At 44.9% G+C, this 23,514-nt stretch overlaps 1 protein-coding gene across 5 annotated transcripts in view; it reads left to right on the top strand.

The window, feature by feature from the left end:
• GALE (UDP-galactose-4-epimerase) overlaps nt 1–23,514 on the top strand; it is a 136,114-nt gene that overhangs the window by 72,346 nt on the left and 40,254 nt on the right. For all 5 annotated transcript variants that reach the window (XM_078680812.1, XM_078680814.1, XM_078680816.1 and 2 more), the window contains one exon: nt 1,504–1,617. In XM_078680812.1, the coding sequence (XP_078536938.1) occupies nt 1,504–1,617 (114 nt within the window). The remainder of the gene's footprint in view (nt 1–1,503; nt 1,618–23,514) is intronic.

Raw genomic sequence — 23,514 nt, 5'->3', positions numbered from 1 at the left:
CTCTGTACGATAGCATGTTGATGGTGATCTTTGCAGAAAGATTGAGGAAGGTCAGAGATCTGACACCGTCCAACAGAGCTGGACTGGGGCACGAAAAGGAGCCCTGGCACCAGGGCACAAGTCCTATAAAAAGAAGTGGGGGGACTGATAGTATGCAAATGACCTCGTGACGTCACGTGCTAAACGTGTCCCGGTGTCTGAAATTTTCACCGGGACACATTCAGCATATTTCTGTGGGGCCCAGCTACTTGGCAGGGTGGACGGCGTCCACCCTGTGAAAAGAGTGGGGGGATGCCGTCCACCCGCGTGGACCCCCGACTCGAGCCCTGCCTGGCACAAATGCTAAACACCGCATATTCCCTTCCTCTCGTCAAGCAGTCTCTCTCTTTCCCTTTATCTATCCATCTATCCTCCCTCTCTCCTCTCTCTTCTTCCTCTCTGACCACCTCCTCTCTGCCTCCCCCTCCCTGCCTCCCCCTCCTCTTACTTTCTCTCTATTTGCTGAAGCCTCCTCCTGCCTGCTGCTGTTGACCTCTGGGAGCTGGGGAAAGTAAGAGAGGCCTCAGGAGTAAAGAGAGGCCTCGGGAGTGGCCCTGGGCTGTCAAAACCCGGCTCCAAACCACTGGGGGAATTCCCAGTGGAATAAAAGGCCTGTCCACTCCACTCTAGGCCTCCCACCCGAATGATAGGCTCCCAATTAACATTTGTCTCGAATTCCAACTGCCTGCATTTCCGTGCATGGGGCCAGACGTAAGCCCACGGCACTAGAGTATGGTGCGTCATTGCGCCCCTCAGGGTGAGTGCGCCTAGAGCTTGGTTTGTGCGGGTGGAAGGCTCTAGTCTAGAGCATGCGCTCCAGTGTTCCGGATTAAGTGACTTTGCCCTGGCACAGGTTGCAGCAGTGTTCCTATCTGGGTAGCAGGCAGTGGAGATACTAGTGTGGGGAGTAGAGCTGCGAATGAGAGGGGCCCGGTTTGGTAGATTGCGCATCGACGCGGGATGCTGCCGGGTTCCTCTGTGGACGAGCAAGCAGGCGCAGGTGCTGCAGTTCACGGCTCGAGCGGATTTGACTGGATTCAAGGCGCTGCTGTATTTGTGTGTGTGTGGAGGCCGGTCACTGGACTGGGCATTACTATGGGTGAGTGGGCATTACTATGGGTGAGCAGGCATTAAATGAATGTACACTAGAGCAGGGAGTCGCCAGTGTCTCTGGGTGAATGGCAGGAGCGTGCGGGGCATTGCGGGTGCAGGGGAGCAGGCGCTGCAGCGTTACTGTCCATCGATCTGGCATTACAGCAAGGGGTTTCAGTGTTTGAGTGAGCGGACACTTGACTAAGGTGCTGCACTGTGCCAGTGAGGGTGAGAGTACTGGATCTGTGAGCTGCAGTGTCTCAGCTGGTAGCATGCACTTTGCAGGTGTCCTTGATGGGCAGCGCAGCGCTTTGAATTACTGCACTTTATTGTAGATCACGTCTCACCGGGCCTCTCTTTCTTTGCCCTTAGCACAAGTTCTCGGCTGTGCTGCACTTTGCCGGGCTGAAGGCCGTGGGGGAGTCTGTGGAAAAGCCCCTCGAATACTACAAGGTGAATGTGACGGGGACTCTGCGACTCCTGGAGGTGAGTGGCGACAGCTGTGCGGGTTCACTCTGGGCGTCACCCCCGGGCAGTGTGTGCACGAATGAAGGGAGGGGTTGGTGCATGTACTTGTATGCATTAATTCCTGTAGTGTTATACGGCTGAGTGGTTTCGGCACACCTGGGCTTGAGCTGGTAAGTGGCATTTAAGTCCCGATGACGCAAGCGGAGCAGGTGCGACTTTTATTTTAACTTGTTCATTGTTATATCTAAACCATGCGATCTTCACCCATTAAAGTGTTCTTGAAAAGACTGTAGAATAGTGTGTGTGCGCGTGTGTGTATGGTAGATGAGAGGGGTGGGATGTGGAGTTAGAGTTACACAAAGTATTTGAATGGCTCCTGTCAGCCATTGGGAACCTTTGGAGCCCGTTCTCATGGGCTCTAGGCTGTTGGTTCCCCGCCATCTGGCACGGACGGTATCGCCTGCGATTACTGATTTCTATTGTCCCCAAACGGAGACCTTTACTTGTTAGGACATAAGATCTGTATCTTCGGTGGTACATATGACACAGTGGCTCTGCTCTGTAACTTGAAATCCTTCATGGACGGGGAGCATGGCGTTTCAAGTGCCAAACAGTAAATGGCTTCGAGTACTGTCCTCGGCCTACTCTGCGCCCCCGGTCCAGGAAAGCAGGGCCTCCCTAACAATCTAACGACCCCGCACAGAAAGTAATTGTCTGCGCCATGCCCTCTCCGCTGGGTTCCACCAGGCTTATTTGCGATGTGGAAGAAGAACAAATCCTGTGCACACGCAAGTGTAGTTTGTAGTCCTAGTGTGAGGACTAGTAAATCTGCTGAGAGAAAATTATTGCTTCAAAGTTCAAAAAACGTCGGATAGAAAGGTTCATGTGAATAAAGTTTTTTATAAGTCAAGTATTGGTCAGTCGAGAAAATAAAAAAAACAAAAACAAACGTCGCAGACTGAACAAGCGCTGCAACGTTTGTTTTTCTTTTTTGTCTTCTTTTCGATGACTCAGGAGTCCACATCCAGGACACTACACACAGACAGATCTGAGCACCCGTTTCTCAGATTTTAATGGCCTTTGCCCGTGTTTTGAATGCATCACTGTGCACTTCATTTTGGGATTTCCGTTATCTGGTGTCATTTCACAACTTGTGTTTTTTACGCACCATAGGGTCTCCACAGTCACCTAGCATTTTCACTCTTACACCTAGCCACCATTCAGTGTTTAAATGAACATTCCTTTACTTGGATGGCTTTTACACCCCCTTCTTTTAAAAAAATAAGTCATTTTAATTTTGTTTTCATTTCTTTTCCCCCACCTATTGTCCTTCCTTTTGTGCCTTTCCTTAGCCCTGATGAGTCACATCTCCTTCACGGTGTGACAAAACACGTGTCGGCTGGCTACTATTTTCTGTACTGACCAACACTTGACTTATAAAAAACTTTATTCACATGGACAGGATTTGTTCTTCTTCCCTTTGGTTTAGGCCTCCCTACACCATCTCAGGGGTTGTTTTTCCTATTGGGTTTGTGTTCCCCTGTCCTGTTCTGCACCGCGTGCCTACCGCACAACCATCTCAGCAACAAGATCACACTGCTCAGAGCGCCACTGCTTCCTGCTCTCTCAACGCAAACCCATTCTCTCTCTAAAACTATTTGCGATGTGGTCCTGCCGCATTTGATAGTTGGTACTGACGTGGTGGTAATGGGTAAACTAAGTGCATTGCAAATTATTATAATCATGGACTGAGAAGAATCGAGGGCATTGTGGACTTCTGGTCAGTGTGCTTTATTTACTAGGTTCCGCTTCCGAACGCTTGGCCAACTTTTCATCTACCACTAGATGGCAGGATAATGCAAAGCAATAAGGTGCGATGGCATAAGGCTTCATTGTCCAGATCAGTAGTTCTAAACCTGATTTACACGTAGCATTGCCACATATGCACGTGGTAGCGTACATCTGGTCTGACCCTAGTTCATCGGCTCTCTGAGCTGGTACATGGTTGGGGGCAACACATTCCTGTTTATCTCTGGGCCTACATGTCGATTTTTTCAAATCTTTCTCCTACTCGTCTGCCTTTCTCCCAGCAGGATTCTTCTCTTTTATTCATTGCTTAGATTTGGAAAGGCTGCAATTTTCGTTGGCAATTCTCTAATGTGGCGCCTCCATTTCTATTTTTCCTCCACTTTCTCTGCTATTTCCTCTGCTATTTTTCATCATCATCATTGATAACTTTATTTTGGTCACCACAGACCATAAAAGTGCATATAAAATACATACATACAAGAACAGAATAATAAAACAATAAATTACATATCCAATAAAATTTAGACCTAAAATTGGATTAAACTTGATAGTTATCAATATGGATCTTATAAAATAGATAAGTGTGCCCAGTTGTTATAAAAAGCTTTCCCGTCTACGCCACATACCAAATAGAAACAGTGATACAGCGAAGACAATAGGGGGTGGGTATCATACCTTAGGACCCTACAGGCTTGGGCACATTGTAGGAGCTTAGGCTTTAGTCAAAGTGGGATCAACCAACATTTCCTTATTGCCTGGTAGGCAGGGCAAAAAAACAAGACGTGGCATACATCTTCTTGCTTGTAATTACATGCCGGGCACGCAATATTCTCTGTGTTAGCCCATTTACAGGTAAATGCCCTAAGTGGGAGGCTTCCAATCCTAAGCTGCATGTATGTAGAGTTACCTTGCAAGTGAAGGATAGATTACATCCAAAAAATCCTCCATTCTAGATTCAGTTTTTACATGGAGGAACTCTACCGTCAGTCTTCCCACAGTCGTAGATCTCTGTAGCGATATTAAGTTCTGATACCTGAGATGAGGCAGCAGCTCTGCTTTGGTTATCCCTGGGCAACTTTCTTCGGGCTTCTCCCACAGCTCAATAAACCAATCCGATTACTGAGTGCCCTGATGTCCAAGAGCCACGGAATATTCTTGGTTTTTAGAGAAGCCCACACCTCTATAAATTCTTCTTTATAGGAAGCTAATTCAGGCACTGATCAAAGTCTCTTCCAATACACCATCGGCCGTGCTGCTGCTGCCTCCTCTATAGGTTCTAACCCCAAGTCCATATGCAAGGGAATGAACGGTGTACTTGCTGGTAGACCCAGTAGATTCCTCATGAAGGCATGTTCTACCCTCATGAGGCTGGTTATTCGTTGGTGTCCCCATAGTTCTGTTCTGTACATAGAAGCCGTTCTGGTCTGAAGTCTATAAATTTCTACGACCGGGGCCGCTGGCTTAAAATCCGAGATTCTATGCACTTTACTAATTCCCCCCACCACTTGGGATAACCTAAGGGCCGCCTTTGCTGTCTGAGAGCCCCAGTCATAGTTTTCCGTTAAGGTAATACCTAGGCACTCAAAAGTCTTAACTCTTTCCAGAGGAGTACCATTCAAAAGGGGGTTAGGACGAGTCTGTTTAGGGGGATTAAAAATCATAAATTTAGTCTTATCCAAGTTTATCTCTAACCCACGCAATGTGCAGAAAGCTGCAAAGCCGTCCAGGGTGCGCTGAATGCCCGTTGATGTTTTGGACAACAACAAAGTGTCGTCTACGAACATCAGAGCGGGCACCCGCCCGGTCGCCAGCCTTGGGGCATCGTTATCTTTTACTCTAAGCAGATAGTCTACTAGCCCATTTATATAGAGACAAAATAAGGTTGGGGCCAGGACGCACCCCTGGTATACCCCCTTCTTCACAGGGAAGCGAGTCGACAATTCCCCATGCCTCCCACACCTGTCTTGGGCGTAGTTGTTCATGTGGAGTCTATTCAAGATATTCAATAGGTAGGTGGGCAGGCCCAAATCTGTTAATACTCTCCACAACTTCTCCCTCGACACTAAATCAAATGCGGCCCGCAGGTCAACAAAGATGAGGTAGAGGCTGCCACCCTCCACTCTCACCGTTTTCCAAAATAGTACCTGGAGCCTAAATATTTGATCTAGAGTAGAAATGCCCATCCTAAACCCAGCCTGGAATGTAGTCGAAATCGCCTTTTCCTCTATCCACCCCTGGATTCTGTCTAGAATAATCCTGCCCATCAGTTTTTGTGTAGTATCTATCAAGCTGATGGGCCTATAATTAGACGGGGTTAGCGGACAGCCTTTTTGGGTTTCGCCTGCCGAAGGCTGCGCTCTGCGCAGCTTTTCGGCGCAGGCGAAACCTTTGATTCTAATAAGGACTTCAGGAATGTCCCCCAGCTCCCATTGGCTAGCTCCATAAATGGAGGCTAGCCATTGGGAGCCGGATCTGTCCGTCAAGGCCGGACCAGATTCGGGGGCGTTCCCGAGAATTTTTCTCTTTTGGCCACGTAATGCAGCGGTGGGCGGGGCTTTTTTTTTGGCTCGTCGAGGTTTGTTTGGGCCATTTGGCGGCCGACCGCCGGCCGAGGAAGTCCAGGTGAGTGGTTCCTTTCCTGTCCCCCTTCCCGCTGTCGGTTCCTTTCCCGCCCCCCCTCCCGCTGGCCGTTCCTTTCCCGCCCCCCCTCCCGCTGGCCGTTCCTTTCCCGCCCCCCCTCCCGCTGGCCGTTCCTTTCCCGCCCTCCCCCCTCCCGTTGTCCATTCCTTTAATGCAGAAAAAATAACGACTCTTTCATACCATAGTAATATGGCCTAATAGAGGCAGCCCACCAGCATTGCTTACACGACCCTTCTTCACCGCATAGGGAAAGAAAGTAAAGCTCTCGTACGGTTGCAACTCTCAAGGCACTTTGTGTGCAAGGCCGTCACTGACACGTTCTGTAGTTCCAATAGCGATGCCTGACAATCACGCCCACCGGAAGAACGTCAGTAGATGCACTCTACAGCTGGGAACCTAGGAGGCACATTAAATACAAATACGTAACTATCAACGCGCTGTATCATAATGCGAGGTGGTCGCAGCCAGCATCTCCCATAAGGGAGCAGGGCGTTCACCTCGGGGTAGGGGTCAAGTAGCCGTGGCTTTCTGTCAGATGAACGAGTCACACGGTGAAATCATCTCAGCTGAGGGACAATTTACCCCACCGTCCGTGAAGTGGCAACAAACGTATACACATCTACGTGTGCAATGGTAAACACTGTAAACCTCAATGGTGGGTCAGTGGGAGCCTTCCGCCGCTGCTTTCCACGACTCTTCCGTCAAAATAACACAAAATAAGCGGGAGGGATAGCAAAGCTCTTTCTTCTCTTCACATCTTGCGGAATATATATGTTTTGGAGGAGTTTTATGTAGCGCAAACTAGCCCGGAAGTTATCAGAGCGCTTTACATGAGCACCAGTTGCATTACAGAGTGACACATTCATTCTTTGTTAGGCACGGAGAGATTATGTGATTTGCCCAGAATCACAAGATGTTGAGCGTCCCTGCCGAGCTTCAAACCCCTAGCTTTGAGGTCGACCGCTCTAGCCGTTAGGGCACAACCTCTGATGGATGTGTATACACGCTTAACTCTATGGAAAGAATCGATATCCTACTTGGGTCTGTCAGGTGCTTTCCTAAACTTACAGCCATGCTTCATGCACCTATTTCCGCTGCCAAAGATTCAGCGCACGTGAAACACTGAAGCTCGCACAAGGAAGATTGGAATAGACCTTATATGCGAATAAAACACTTTCCTGTTCTTTTAATCAAAAAGAAATGTCACCAGGAGTCAATATAAGTGTTTGGATGAAAGAGAGCACACACATTTCCATCAGCAGTTTGCCCATGCACCATTTCACTGTGCTTGAATTCAAAAGAGATTGAGGGAGCGACCACGTTCAAGTGAAATTACAAGGTTCACAAAAGTGAATTCCAACAAATGTTCTTTATTCAGTCTTTGTTCAACAGAGATGATAATGTTCAATCAATGATATATCTTCATTCAATCACGAATCAATACATAGTCAGTACAGCCGACGCGTTTCGTCCAAAGGTGGACATCATCAGGGCTGTAATTATCAAGAAAATAACATGAAAAAGAATTAATAACTGGTACTTTTAGTACATAATCCTACAAATATTAACTCAACAAAAAAGTTGTCAACAATTTTACATTTTCAGGACACCTGCCTATTTGACAATCTACTCAGAATCAAAGAATATCAATGTTAAAAACATTTCTGTTATATTAACAAAACGTTATATACACACTCCCATCAACTCAATACCTAAAAGGATTTAACAATTAAAAGAGAAAGTGAGAGGCCTACCTCCTGTGAAAATGTACAAAAGATCTTGATTCTGAATTCCACAATTATGTTTCCCACTGTAGTAATATCCTAATGATAAAATAAATAGCATTTGAATACAACTCTAATCCTTGAGTTTTAATACATGAATATCCAAATTCACAAAATTCCTAATGTAACAGTCCATATTTATCACTAAAAAGTAAAGTACACACCTATAATCTTCAAAATAATTCATATATGAATGGTACTTTTTCTAAAAAACTGCATGTATACCCCAACCAAGTATTCCCTGATAGGTCATTACAAAAATACCAAGGAAACATAAAGCACCAGAATCCAAATTTAATGAGAAACCTTATTATTGAAATGTTTATTCAGAAATGAGTTTCTTACCTTAAGAAAATTTATCTACTGGCCCAATCTTAGCCTGAAATTCCCCTTCTTTATCTTTCCCAGATAATAATGCTTAGTCTTTGTAGTCACTGTGAAATTAAGGGGAGGCATTTAAAAAAAGGGCTAATCAATTAGTTGAAGAAAGCCTAACACTAAACTTATGAATACTAGGAGTTATTCTACTAGAGGATCAGCCACTGGGTATTATTGGAAGAGAAGGCTGAGCAGTTATCAAAATGGATATGCAAGACATCTATCCGTTTTTGTAAATAACAGCTCCAAAACCCTACTAAAACATATTAATACTGCACCTCACCTTATATCAAAGTATTCCACAAGTGCCGTCCCTAAACAGAGATAAACACAAAATATAAAAAAATAGTATTTAGAAGGTCATGTCTTGACTCTAGACTCTTAAACATTCAACTTTTAGACCCCCCATCTAATTCTACCAAGAGACCCTCGCCTCTACACCCTCCATTTTACCTGGTAACAATATCAGTAGTTCCGTAACATGGGGAGTCTCGGCAGGCAACGTCTGGCGTCTTCCATCAACAGCGTGCAAATGTTCCATTTCACCCGTAACCATTTAAACCGAATGTTAGCCAATCAAAGCAGCCCTCCTGTCTTTTTTCTTTAACGGAATTCCCGCCAGGCTGAGTCTCCTACCCGGTCCGCCCTGCACAATCTATTTAAGGCTCACAAGATAGTTCTCACTTACGTCCGCTACTCATAATGAGGGAAATGGATGCGATGCATATCTACATATCCGGTTGCATGGATCTCTACTGTATTATTTCCGTTTCCGGAATAGTCCTAACCAATCAGAATGAGTCTCAATATCCTTTCCGGTTTACCATTCTAAATCACTGAGAATTACTGATCTACGGAGTGGATGCCAACAAGCCATATTAACAAAACTAATTCAATCCATCGTAAACACATATCCGGTTACGTGGATATTAACTGTTTATTTCAGTTTACATAATGTTATCAGCCAATTAAAATACGTTAAATAATCCTGAAGGATTTCAGTGTTTCCACTGTTTATTTCCGTTTCCGGACCAGTCCTACCCAATCAAAATGAAGTCTCAATATCCTATTACGGTTGACCAATCCAAAACGCTAAGAATTACTAATCTACGGAGTTGATGCCTACAAGCCATATTAACAACAAATAATTATATCCATCGTAAGCGCATATCCGGTTACGTGGATCTTGACTGTTTATTTCCGTTTCCATAATGTTATCTGCCAATCAAAATACATTGAATTATCCAATAGGATTTCCATGTTTACTCAATACCTTTGCTCCAAATTATATAAAATACTATAGTACAACCCATACTCTGTCCAATCATAACGACGATTACGGAAAAAACACCCGTGTACCATCCTGCATTATATATCTGTTTCACAACAGAGGGCTATGAATGGACAAATATCCTAATCCTTTATAACGGGCATATTACCTTACCTGATTCTTAATAATTCTTGAATAAATGTCCATATTTAATAAATAGTAGCTCAACTCCTAGTACCAATCATTATTATGATATATATGCTGGGGGTCGCGTAACTAGTTAGCATGGAAAGGATTGACAGATTGATAGCTCTTTCTCGATTCTGTGGGTGGTGGTGCATGGCCGTTCTTAGTTGGTGGAGCGATTTGTCTGGTTAATTCCGATAACGAACGAGACTCCTCCATGCTAACTAGTTACGCGACCCCCAGCATATATATCATAATAATGATTGGTACTAGGAGTTGAGCTACTATTTGGGGCAAAGGTATTGAGTAAACATGGAAATCCTATTGGATAATTCAATGTATTTTGATTGGCAGATAACATTATGGAAACGGAAATAAACAGTCAAGATCCACGTAACCGGATATGCGCTTACGATGGATATAATTATTTGTTGTTAATATGGCTTGTAGGCATCAACTCCGTAGATTAGTAATTCTTAGCGTTTTGGATTGGTCAACCGTAATAGGATATTGAGACTTCATTTTGATTGGGTAGGACTGGTCCGGAAACGGAAATAAACAGTGGAAACACTGAAATCCTTCAGGATTATTTAACGTATTTTAATTGGCTGATAACATTATGTAAACTGAAATAAACAGTTAATATCCACGTAACCGGATATGTGTTTACGATGGATTGAATTAGTTTTGTTAATATGGCTTGTTGGCATCCACTCCGTAGATCAGTAATTCTCAGTGATTTAGAATGGTAAACCGGAAAGGATATTGAGACTCATTCTGATTGGTTAGGACTATTCCGGAAACGGAAATAATACAGTAGAGATCCATGCAACCGGATATGTAGATATGCATCGCATCCATTTCCCTCATTATGAGTAGCGGACGTAAGTGAGAACTATCTTGTGAGCCTTAAATAGATTGTGCAGGGCGGACCGGGTAGGAGACTCAGCCTAGCGGGAATTCCGATAAAGAAAAAAGACAGGAGGGCTGCTTTGATTGGCTAACATTCGGTTTAAATGGTTACGGGTGAAATGGAACATTTGCACGCTGTTGATGGAAGACGCCAGACGTTGCCTGCCGAGACTCCCCATGTTACGGAACTACTGATATTGTTACCAGGTAAAATGGAGGGTGTAGAGGCGAGGGTCTCTTAGTAGAATTAGATGGGGGGTCTAAAAGTTGAATGTTTAAGAGTCTAGAGTCAAGACATGACCTTCTAAATACTATTTTTTTATATTTTGTGTTTATCTCTGTTTAGGGACGGCACTTGTGGAATACTTTGATATAAGGTGAGGTGCAGTATTAATATGTTTTAGTAGGGTTTTGGAGCTGTTATTTACAAAAACGGATAGATGTCTTGCATATCCATTTTGATGACTGCTCAGCCTTCTCTTCCAATAATACCCAGTGGCTGATCCTCTAGTAGAATAACTCCTAGTATTCATGAGTTTAGTGTTAGGCTTTCTTCAACTAACTGATTAGCCCTTTTTTTAAATGCCTCCCCTTAATTTCACAGTGACTACAAAGACTAAGCATTATTATCTGGGAAAGATAAAGAAGGGGAATTTCAGGCTAAGATTGGGCCAGTAGATAAATTTTCTTAAGGTAAGAAACTCATTTCTGAATAAACATTTCAATAATAAGGTTTCTCATTAAATTTGGATTCTGGTGCTTTATGTTTCCTTGGTATTTTTGTAATGACCTATCAGGGAATACTTGGTTGGGGTATACATGCAGTTTTTTAGAAAAAGTACCATTCATATATGAATTATTTTGAAGATTATAGGTGTGTACTTTACTTTTTAGTGATGTCTAAATATGGACTGTTACATTAGGAATTTTGTGAATTTGGATATTCATGTATTAAAACTCAAGGATTAGAGTTGTATTCAAATGCTATTTATTTTATCATTAGGATATTACTACAGTGGGAAACATAATTGTGGAATTCAGAATCAAGATCTTTTGTACATTTTCACAGGAGGTAGGCCTCTCACTTTCTCTTTTAATTGTTAAATCCTTTTAGTTATTGAGTTGATGGGAGTGTGTATATAACGTTTTGTTAATATAACAGAAATGTTTTTAACATTGATATTCTTTGATTCTGAGTAGATTGTCAAATAGGCAGGTGTCCTGAAAATGTAAAATTGTTGACAACTTTTTTGTTGAGTTAATATTTGTAGGATTATGTACTAAAAGTACCAGTTATTAATTCTTTTTCATGTTATTTTCTTGATAATTACAGCCCTGATGATGTCCACCTTTGGACGAAACGCGTCGGCTGTACTGACTATGTATTGATTCGTGACTGAATGAAGATATATCATTGATTGAACATTATCATCTCTGTTGAACAAAGACTGAATAAAGAACATTTGTTGGAATTCACTTTTGTGAACCTTGTAATTTCACTTGAACGTGGTCGCTCCCTCAATCTCTTTTGAATTCAAGTTTGGACTTTACTGGATCGTTTCGGTGGATCCTTTTGAGGTATTGAGCTGACATCATCTGGAAAATATATTGACGAGCACTAATTGTATGAATTTGGTTTTTGTCGGTGCCCAATTCTGTACCCTCACCGTTTTCTCATTTGTGAACCATTTCACTGTGCACAGTTTGCTCATGTGATGTGGCCCTTCCTGTCCGTTTGCTCGTTCCCGCCCCCCCACCCCCCGTTGGTGTGCCGCCCGCGACACTGCCCCCCACCCCCAGCCCCCCCACCCCCAGCCCCCCCCCCCCCACCCCGCGGCCACCGTCCCTGCGAACCACGGAGAGCTGAATCCCGGCAGCCCCATCAACCCCGCGTCAAAGTGAATATTTCACTGTGGCTAACGTTTATTATGCGATTGATCCCGACAGGATAGCATGTTTGTATTTTGAATGTTCGAAGCCCAGGTGTTGTAGGGTGATTTGGGTATACCCCTAGATGTTTAAAAGTAGAGCACATGCTCTGCATAGGCTAATAAAAAGTAGTACCCCTTTCCCTAATGCGGTGCCTTGCAGTAAGCAGTGTATGACATTTAGAACAAAGTTTTAAATACAGTTTGCCAAACTTGCGCCTCTTGTTGGGCTAAGCTGTCGTGAAGCCAGCAGCATGATGTAACTGCAGCTAGCAGACAATGTAAATTTGCGCTGCCCTTTGATAGAAAAAAAATGTGAACTGCAATGTTGTCTGGTGGATAGGTCAGAAACCAGGCTGTCTTTTCCTCGCATGTGGATTGCAGCATCTATTTGTCCCACAGTCTGTAGATCAAATTGAGGTTTTAGGGACCATCTACAATGTGCTTACCTTCCCCCTTATCCTTGATTGTAAATAGGTCACACCACCCAAAGCTTCCTGCATTTCCACACCCTTGTATTCTCTGTGTAATCACTGATTTTCCTGCAAGAAAATGGTGCCAGCCAAGGTATTCTTCCATTCTTTATGGATCGAGTTTCTGTGTCTTTGCCTATGAGTCTCATTCCTGTTCAGGTTTTGATGGAAAAGCAATTGTTGGCTAAGTATTTTTCAGTGCGTGGTAGATGACAATAACGGGGTGGCTGGACGTTGCTTTTTCCTCAGAAACCGTGGATTAGCAATGTATATGGTTACTTGCCTTTCCTCAGAGTCAAAGATTTTGTGTGTTTTTGTGTTAGTCCTAGATTTTTCTGTGAAGAGGTAGGGAGAACGTAGCAATACACTCTTAGTCCCCAAATATATTGTTCAAACAGCAAGAAGTGAGATGTGGGCTGCCCTGCCTCTGGGTGGGTGTGTGTGTGTGGGGCTCTGGGTGGGTGTGTGTGTGTGGGGCTCTGGGTGTGTGTGTGTGTGGCTCTGGGTGGGTGTGTGCGGGGGGGCTCTGGGTGGGTGTGTGTGTGTCTCTGGGTGTGTGTGTGTCTGGGTGTGTGTGTGTCTCTGGGTGTGTGTGTGTGTCTGGGTGTGTGTGTGGCTCGGGGTGTGTGTGTGTGTGGTAGTAATTGCTGTCTGCTGAGCTCGTCCGTAGGGTACAATAGGTCTCACATTGCGAGAGATTAAGCTAATGGCAATGTAAATGACAAAACCAACACATAAATACAAAGTTTGTCATTTACAATGCCAATAGCTCTAACTTTTCCAAAGGCGAAACCATTGCATTGTGAATGCTTGTTTATGGACTGGGACAATCTTTGCTCCGAGCCAGGTATCTGGCGGGTAATTCCCCTTGAGTATTGCATTAAATAGAACAACCAAATATGGTGCGCATATTTTTGGTTGAGACCAGAATAGATCCCCACGCAACTTATCCAAGCCAGGGGCCTTGTTAGGTAGAAGTTTAGCTATTGCGGTCTCAACCTCAGTAAGTGTGATGTCCAGAAGCCCACCCGGTCAATACTCACACAGGGGGGCCACTACAACCTAGCCCAACTCAGTATCCAAGGGCCCCTTCAATCGATGCTCATGAAGGGGTCCTGGGGTAAAGAGCAAGGGGATCTCTTCAACCTCTCCCATCACAGGATCAATCGGCCCCTCCAATCTATACTCCTGGAGGGGTCTGAGGGTAGGGAGCAAAGAGGTCTCTTCAGCAGGATTAGCATAGAGTGCTCCAAAGTGGGCTTCCCAAACTACAGGCGCTATATTCGATATGGGTGCTAATCCACCACCACGCATCCCAGAGCTAACAATGGCCCAAAATGACTTGTAATCCTTGCGTGAAAGTGCTGATCTTAGCTCTTCCCATCTGTTCTCTCCCAGTCTTTCTTTTCCCTAATAATAACCTGTTTATACGTAAGCCGGCACTGCTTAATGCTGGTCCTATCCTTTTCTTTTATTGCGGTTAGCAAATCTTTTATTGCTTTCCGACAGGATGCATCATACCAGGGATGGGTTAGAGCTGGACTAACCTTCTTTCTACCATGAGGGTAAAACACATCAGAGAGTTTGGCAACCAACTGCTTGTGAATTTCCAAAGTCCTGGTCTGAGAGTCTCGATCAAAATCCTTTTCTCCCGTCTCCCCCATTTTTATCAGCTGCGGTAATGCCAGCTGGTATATTCCTGCAAGTTTAGTCGGGGAGCCCTGGAAATGAGATCATTTGATTCTCCGCCTGTTGTTAGATAGCAGGAGGGGCGGTTGAGCAGCATTAGACTCGGGCAGGATTGGACAGCCCGAAGCTCCCGGGTTTCAATGTCAGGACCAGGGCATTATGGTCACTATCGTTCTTCGGATACACCCTAAAATCCAGAACCCTATCCCAATGTCTGGCTTCAACCATTATATAATCATAATGGAATTATGCCCTAATCTATTGAAGGTAGATGAGCCCGGTCTATCCGGTTCCACCCTCCCATTACACGCCCGCAGAGACGCTGTAAGGGAAAACGATTTGATTTGTAGAACCAGCGGAGTCCATGCTCTGACAGGGGGTATCTGCGGCTCAGGGATGCGCAAATACTGGTCCTCATCATCTAATTCTCCCATATCTGAGCAGGTAAGAGGTTCAAACTGGAAATTCAAATCTTCTCCAACTAATAGGGCTACTGTTGGGTCAAGGGATAGAATAAACTGCCTTAATGTGTCGATAGTACCAGATTTTTGCCCATTCTGCATAGGCCTAGAATAGATGTTAAGTAAGGCAACCTGAGTGGAATCTGGGAGCGTTATAAGAACACATTGAACGTCGGGTGAGTTGGTTGGAATATGTGCTGCTTTAGCACCCAAGTGCGTACCCACCCATGTCGACAGGCCTCCCGAGGGTCTCCCCCTACCCCGAGTTGTGGCCAAGATATTAAAAGTGGCGAAACCAGCCCTCACGGTCTCTTCCAACGCCCGCGTCTCCTGCATCAAGCAGATATCATGTTTTCCTATAAAAAGGCCCCACTCAGGCAAGGATAATTTATTTCTCATCCCTGCCAGGTTCCAGGACAGGACTTTAATACTACCATCAATTGTCCCGGTGCTAGTAGGGCGTAAATCTTTCACTGGGCTATATTCAGAAGTTTCTACCCCACTAGGACACATTGGCCTCTCAATCACTTGCCTTCTTTCTTTTGCCTCACCCATTAACAGCTCAGCAATAGGGCCACATGCCTCCACCTGTGTCTCGGAAGATAGAACACCACAATCTACTGCAACGTGGTCCCTCCCCATAATCTGTCCCACGTTAATCCCTATTACCACCCTACCCCCGCACCCTCTTGTTGGGTAATAATTGGGGCATAGAGAGTATTAGCATCATCATTACTCCCCGCGCTCTCTAAGTGGGGGCCTAATTCGCTGGCTGTTAAGGGTGGGGCCAGCTGACTCTCTAGGCGTCAGTCCACTTGGTCTAAAATGCTAAACCTGTTACTTTGGGGAAAAAATGAAAGTAGAGCGGTAGGTGGTTGAGGAACCTTCCAGTTTATTGCCCCCTCTTGATCTCTATGGAATGGCATGTTCTGAGCCACCCAGGACTGCCCACCTCTATTTCGTTTAGGACCCAACTGAGAAGCAGGATAAAATAGGATAAATGTAAGGGTAGAATTTGTGTTTTAGACCAAACTGGGGCCCCATTACAGATGTACTCCACAGCACAGATGTTCCTGAAATTAATTATTACACAATTTCCTGCAATGGTTTTTGGCCTTATCCCTACCGAGTCAACTCGTCTTGCAAACATTATTTCACTGGAGACCTGTGAGGGAAGAGGCCTGTTAAGATTGAGCCAATGTATACATTTATTTTTGAGTTCAGTGTACTCCTCATTTTTCCCCTGGCTTAACGCTGGAACCCCTGCAAGCACCACCACATATGGTCACCCCCCCAGACGCCCCCATTCTAGGTAAAGCGTTACTATTTTCTACATTTCTTTCCCTTAATGGTGGTAAAACAGTATTAGGGGGAGGATTGTAATTTACCACCTGAAGAGGTGCAGCAAGTATGTTATTGCTAATGGGCGGATTGTTGGATTTGCCTTCACCGTTTCCATATTGCTTCTCCCCGTCACAGGAACCATCACCCCCTATAGCTTGTGGATCTGCCCGTACCTGGGCAGGATCAAGCCGTGACTCTAAATACAAAAGTCTATTTTCAATCAGGGTGAGTCTATCATACATGGGAAGACAGGTCTTTGTGAAGATAAGTTCTAATTTCGCCCAAAATGCAGTTTCCAGCTCTGCACGGTCCACATCACTGAAATTCGTTGCAGCAATAGCTAATTGAGAAGTCTGTGGGCTTGTGGCTGGGGTGTTTGAGGGTCTTGTACTTGGTCCCTCGCCCTTATTATTCCTTTTTGGAATCTTCACTTTTTTATTTGTTAGAGGGGCACCACCACGCTTCCTTTTCACCACCGGATCTACTACCACCTTTGTGGCCTCAGTTTTAGAATTCTGTATAGATCTCGTTTTTGGCCTTAAATTTGGTGGACCTGGTTCTTCGTAATTGAGGTCAAGCGTACTTGTACTGGCTGGTGCAATGTTCAAGCTGTCTAGTGAGGTGCCCAGAACTTCACTGCCTTGTAGTAGATTTCCCACCTCACTACTCGCTCTTATTAGGCCAGTACCAGTCCCAGGTTGATGGCTTGGGGACACTACATACGACAATGGCCCCAAAGATGAGCGTTTATCAAAAGCTGGGTCCAGTGACAGTCTTTTTTCAGTTAGTCCTATTTCGCGAGACAGCGCAGATGATGCCCTAGTAATAAAACGATCCAAGGTGCCCACGAGGGAGCCACCAATATTAGACTTTCTCCCCATCAATTCTTTATTACTTGCCATAGCGGAGTCTTGAGAGAAAGTGACTTTCTAGATGGTTACCAGTAAGGTTACCAGTCCAACGAAATGCTGGGTAATATTTAGATGCACTGACCTTAATTTTGCAGATGTAAGAGGGAGGCCCCGTCCCGTCTTCTACCGGGCTCTAACGGGCTTAAACGGGCCCTCCCTTGGCCCGGGCTTCACCCGGCGCGCGACGGCGCAGCGGAGGTCAGTGTTTCCTAAAATACCACCGGTGCTGGTGGGATGGGCGGGCGGTCTCCTGACGGCCCACAGCTCTCTGGGGCTTAGAGTCCCTTGCTACTCGCAGGTCCGGTATGGCGAGTGTCAGCAGAAACAGCGCAGCGTCTCCCCATTTTTTACCTCCAGTTCCTGAAGTAGATGAGGATATTTCCTCCACAATACAAACACCTACACTCATCACCAACCTGCCCCTGATGAGTCCTCCCAGCGCCACCCCCGCCCCTCCCACCCAGCAGCATTCCCTCTGATCTCTCACTACACACCACCTTATGTAATGGCCCCTTCCTACCCCACCTTGCACCCCCCCTTCCTACCCCACCTTGCACCCCCCCTTGATCTAGTACACCACGACCCCACTCTCACTGAATCCCCACTTGTATATACTCCCTCGTCATCGCCCCGACACCCGCACACCTGAATGATTAATCTTGCCTACAGCTACCCTGCTCGGACTATGCACACATTTTTTCACCTAACCTACAATTCCTTGTCTGTCGCTCAGTTTACTCCTTCTCCCCTCAGGACACTGACACACAGCAACTGCTAGCCGTCTCCACTTCATCCAACCACCACCACAAAGGCCTTCGTCCTCAGCCCCACTAAGGACACCCGTCACACATCACCTCATTTTGCTCTAATGCACCGCACCTTACACTCCTTCGCACCTCACACCCCGCACAATGTCCTCTTCATCACACAACAATGCTACACACCATACTTCTACACACCATAGTTCTTCCCGCCCCCCCTTTGAACTCCACCCCTTCCCTTCATCTCCATAACCATCTGCCTAGAACGCAAATGAGATATCTTCTTCCGGAAATTCTCCCAGCTGGATGACACTGTATCTCATCTAAGCTGTAGACTTATCTTCTCTCATAGACTCTCTACAGCCCTAGCTATTTTTTATTTGTTTTTTAAAGCGCACAATCACCCATAAGGGTCTCTAGGCGCTGGGGGCTGTCGGGAAGATTAAGCAAGCTACTGCCCAGAGTCACATGGTGCTGGGCTAATCTGCCGCCGGTCCCGGGGATCGAACCGTGATCCCCAGATTTCGGAGTCAGTCGCCCTAGCCGCGGCGCCACACCTCTTCCTAAAGCCTCTCTATCCCTGGCGTCCAATACTGAGGAGTAGCAGTGTCCCTCGCCCCTAAAAACTCAAACCCACTCTCTCTCAAGCTGACATTTTCGACCTACTTGCAGGTTACAGCACTTCGATACCCCCAGCCTCCTCCACCTCTAGTCCCACTGCCACCACCTCTGTAAACGCCTCCATTCAGCACATAATTCAGACCATATCCCTGACTCGTCCAAAGCACCTTACCCACCCAAAGCAGTCACCAGCTACCAGGAACATTATTCCTATCATTCCTGAAACCCCTGATACCCCTCACACAAATCAGTTCACTTTACGCTGCTTGCTCCACACTGCCGATCTAAATTTTAGACACCATTACACACTACAACCTCTATCTTTTAATTATACTGATACCTGGTTCAGTGACACATACCATAACACTATCATCAGGAACGACCAGGTAAGCAGAGTCAGGAGGGATTTGCAGCAATCTTCAGAGACTCACTGCAGTGCAGGAGATAACCAAAATAATCCCTCACTTTGGACCTCCATGCTCAGATTAGACGCAATCTACCGCTTACCAGGTGCTAGATAACCTAACATCAGCTTTCAACATGGTCAACCACCACACGCTCGAGGACACCCTAAAATATTAATTGGGCATTGATGGTATGGTCCTTAAATGGTTTAAATCATTCCCCATGGGCAGATCGCTCTAAACTCTGTTCATAACTGGATGACTTCTCATCACCTGAAACTGAACCCTTCCAAAACTGAATTATTCCTCATCTCTCCTTCAAAATTAACATTTCCATTACAATCCTGGATGGATTCCACATCCGCAACTGTAAACCCACCATCATTGACAGTGCCAATTCCTAGAAGTCCTTCAAGGCAAGAAGCTCAACTTGCAGTCCCAAATCTGCACCATAGACAGAAACACACGCTAACAACTGCATCTTTCCTGATGAATGTGCCACTACATTCTAGATTAGGATCTGAAATCTCCTGTTCATACATCCCGAATCGACTATTGTAACTCACTCTGCCGCACCAAAACCCATCTCGCCTCCCTGAGATCGATTCTACACTCAGTAGCACGCCGTTTTGTCTACGGGGCCAAAAGGCACGACCACATGACCCCTGGGCTGGTCTCTCTCTCAGTTGGTTGCCCATTGACGCCAGGGCCGTATACAAGAGTGCTTTCACCCCTAAGGATCTAGACTCATCCACTCCCCGTTACCTGGTGGAAGCTCAAGCTTTCAGGAGATTCTAGACCTTCATGAATTGCATTGGTGCTAGAACCCCAACCTTTAAAATGGAATGATTCCTGGCACAATCCTTCTCGGATTGCGCAACCAGAATTTGGAACTCAGTACTTCCAAACCTTTGCACTACTACCTCGCTGATTACCTTCAAAATGAAATAGAAAGCCCTCCCCCTACAACTATACTTTAGCTAAGACATTGCAGTAAATTCCCCTCCATTGAGAACATGCTCACTCGCCTCTTGGCACAGAACTATACTACACCCACTGGATCAAGTGCTTACAAATGTTTCACTGCCATGCATATCAACTGTGTCACTGCTGTATATAGCTACTACCTGTATAGATGGCTTCCTTCTGAATGTTGTAACTTTTAGAGCTCGTGTAACTACATTTGGTAATTATTTAACCCTCTGTAACTATTCATTTAATGACTTATATCTACTTTAAAGTGCGCTGGCATCTTCAGGTAATTTTCGCACTATATAAAAATGCAAAAATAAATACAATTCCTCTGGCTTTCACAGTCCGCTATCCCTCTCTGTTTCCTGTATGTGTGTGCGGACTTAGTATTTCATGAATTCTTTTTTTCTATTTAATGTCTTTTTACTGTTACTAATGCTACAAAGCTGTACTCACTCTTCAGTAGCCTGTAACTATCATCTTGTACTGCATTGCTAGCAGCACCTTAGGCATGCCTGTCTTGATGACTTATGTACAACTATCATTTTCTGGGTTTTCAACATTTGCTATATGATGCATGTTTCCTTCATCTTGTGGGGCTCAGTGGTTATGAACTCATAGGCATTTGTGCCTCTCATTTCGGTTCATCTTCTTTGTAGGAGTTGACTCACACTTGCATTGGTCCTAGCTTTTCCAGTTCCTCAGCTTTTACAGCAGTACAATACAATTGACTTAATGACACAGTTGAAAAGCATTAACTAAAGGCTTCCATGAGGTACTATTTAGCATTTTGTGTTTTTATGCATAGTATGTTCTGATGGCTGACATAAAGCTTACTGAGCCACTGAATATGATGCCAAGGTTGGTAAAGTGCTGTTCAAGGATGGTATAGTGCTGGAGTGCGGTGTACTGTTGTTGTTCTATACTAAGCGCACACCCTGCAAAGCTGTGTTGCAGGTGGCGTGTTCCTTATCACCGTCTCCTTTATGGCAGGGCTCTAATCAGTCTGAGGAAGCCATAGGAACTTTGGTAGTAGATTAACTGGCAGATCCTGCCTCTTGCACAAGAAGTCTCATTCCTTAAAACTACATAGACGGCCTGAAATTGGAGGACTGGCATTACCAGACATACTTGCATACTGTTACGCTTTTCAGTTTAAGAATGTTCGCATATTGGCCAACAAAGGTGACAATTCAACGATAGGTGTACTTTTTGCAGCATTACTGACAGATGTACCACAAGGTCAAATTACATTTCTTTTCAAATAGGGTGATCCTAAATTTTTTTTAAAGGTGAGGCTTAAGATTTTAAAAACAGCACTGAATATGTGGATGTATGTGCGAAAAACTCTAAGAGTCCCATATTTTTCATCATGGGTTCCAATTGGGTACTCTACAGGTACGCCGGAATGCTTGAGGGATCAACTAAGTCAGCCTTCGAAAACAGGAGGTATTTGCTACTGGGCAGACCTTAAGGTCGGTATAAATTTGACGCGTTGGGAAGCATTGAGAAACTGTACCAATGGTCTGCTGACCAGGTTCAAATACTGAATTAACAACAGAGGAGTGACTGTGTGAAAAAAGGTGCTATCAAAATTAAATAATGAGAACTGATTTTATTTCGCTCTGTACTGCAAATGTGATCAATACTCACACACGTGCATGTACAAGGTGAATTCTCTCTATCTCCCTATGAATACCCAACAGGTTATCATCAAAGGACGAAACCTGACGGGTATCGTGATCACCCAATGTTAGAGGGAGGAAAACCTTACTTTTTGAAGGACCCTCACTCACCACTAATTGGTGACATGCTTCATCATTGGGTCCCCGCTGGGGTGACCGAATGTCCCCCAAGCGTGCTACAACGCCTGATTACAGCGGAGCAGGATGTGGTGAGTGTAACAGTGCCCAAATTAGAAGGTGACTATAAATGAGTGTATAAGTGTGTTAAAAAATGCAAAGGTTGTACCTTTACAAAAGTCTTTAATAATGGCCAACCTGCATTGGATAAAAGCAATGTGGACGGACTACCCAAGGTTCTAGGTTAAGGAACCGGAGTCCTAAAAAGTATTGAAAGTTGGTCAACATGTTTCTGCTGCTTATATTGCAATTTGCTCAGCATTCGTCAGGACCTACACAAAAGTCCTCAGGTGGTGTGCGCGCGCTAAGGCGTACCCTCCCGAGAGGCTCAAAATGTGAAAAATATATATCATAAGTGAGAATACCGGATAGTTTCCGTATTTACCCGCTACAATTTGTAGGGATATGTCAAAAACTTCACAAGAGGCATGACCGCGCCCCTTCGGTTAAGACAGCGCGGGTCCCCTTCACGCGATGTCTATTTCAACCATCGCCGCTCCCCGCGGTATACCTGCTCTCTCGGCTGCTGTCTTCCGGGTACAACCTTTGCATTTTTTAAAACACTTATACACTCATTTATAGTCCCCTTCTAATTTGGGCACTGTTACACTCACCACATCCTGCTCCGCTGTAATCAGGTGTTGTAGCACGCTGGGGGGACATTCGGTCACCCCAGCGGGGACCCAATGATGAAGCATGACACCAATTAGTGGTGAGTGAGGGTCCTTCAAAAAGTAAGGTTTTCCTCCCTCTAACATTGGGTGATCACGATACCCGTCAGGTTTCGTCCTTTGATGATAACCTGTTGGGTATTCATAGGGATAGAGAATTCACCTTGTACATGCACGTGTGTGAGTATTGATCACATTTGCAGTACAGAGCGAAATAAAATCAGATCTCATTATTTAATTTTGATAGCACCTTTTTTCACACAGTCACTCCTCTGTTGTTAATTCATAATTGATTGGGGTACAGGAGTGCCTACTCATGCCCTTCCTCTCTTGTTGGTATTTACTGTAAGGTTCAAATACTATCAACAGAGTTCCTGGTGGGCAACGCAAGACTGGGTAGAGATCGAGGATTCTAAAATCGACCAAGTAATGAGAACTGGTCAGTGGAGAAAGGAAACATCGTTTTGGTATTGGGCCTTCGTGGAGACGGGTGGAAAGATTGAGAATGACATTTTTAAATTGTGGGGTGAAGAGTTCGATAATCGAGACTTGATGCAAATGTGGAGCAACTCATATACTACACTACGAAAAGTAGTAAAATCAGCACCACTTAAACGGAATCACCTGTTCACCACGTATAGAGTTTGTTGGTCCCCCTTAAAACTCAAGTCACAGGTAACTTTTATACCGTTCCCTGGTGTATGCAAGCAGCGGCGGACGATACACATATGTTTGTCATGTTAAAAAATTGTCCCTTTTTGGGATTCAATAAGTGGTTTTTTGGGAGAGACCATTGGGCTACAACTAAAAGTAACAATATGCTTAATTTTCTTCAGTCT

This window comes from Lissotriton helveticus, chromosome 3_1, assembly GCF_964261635.1.
Source record: "Lissotriton helveticus chromosome 3_1, aLisHel1.1, whole genome shotgun sequence".
NCBI lineage: Eukaryota > Metazoa > Chordata > Amphibia > Caudata > Salamandridae > Lissotriton > Lissotriton helveticus.
This window is presented reverse-complemented; position numbering and strand designations above follow the sequence as displayed.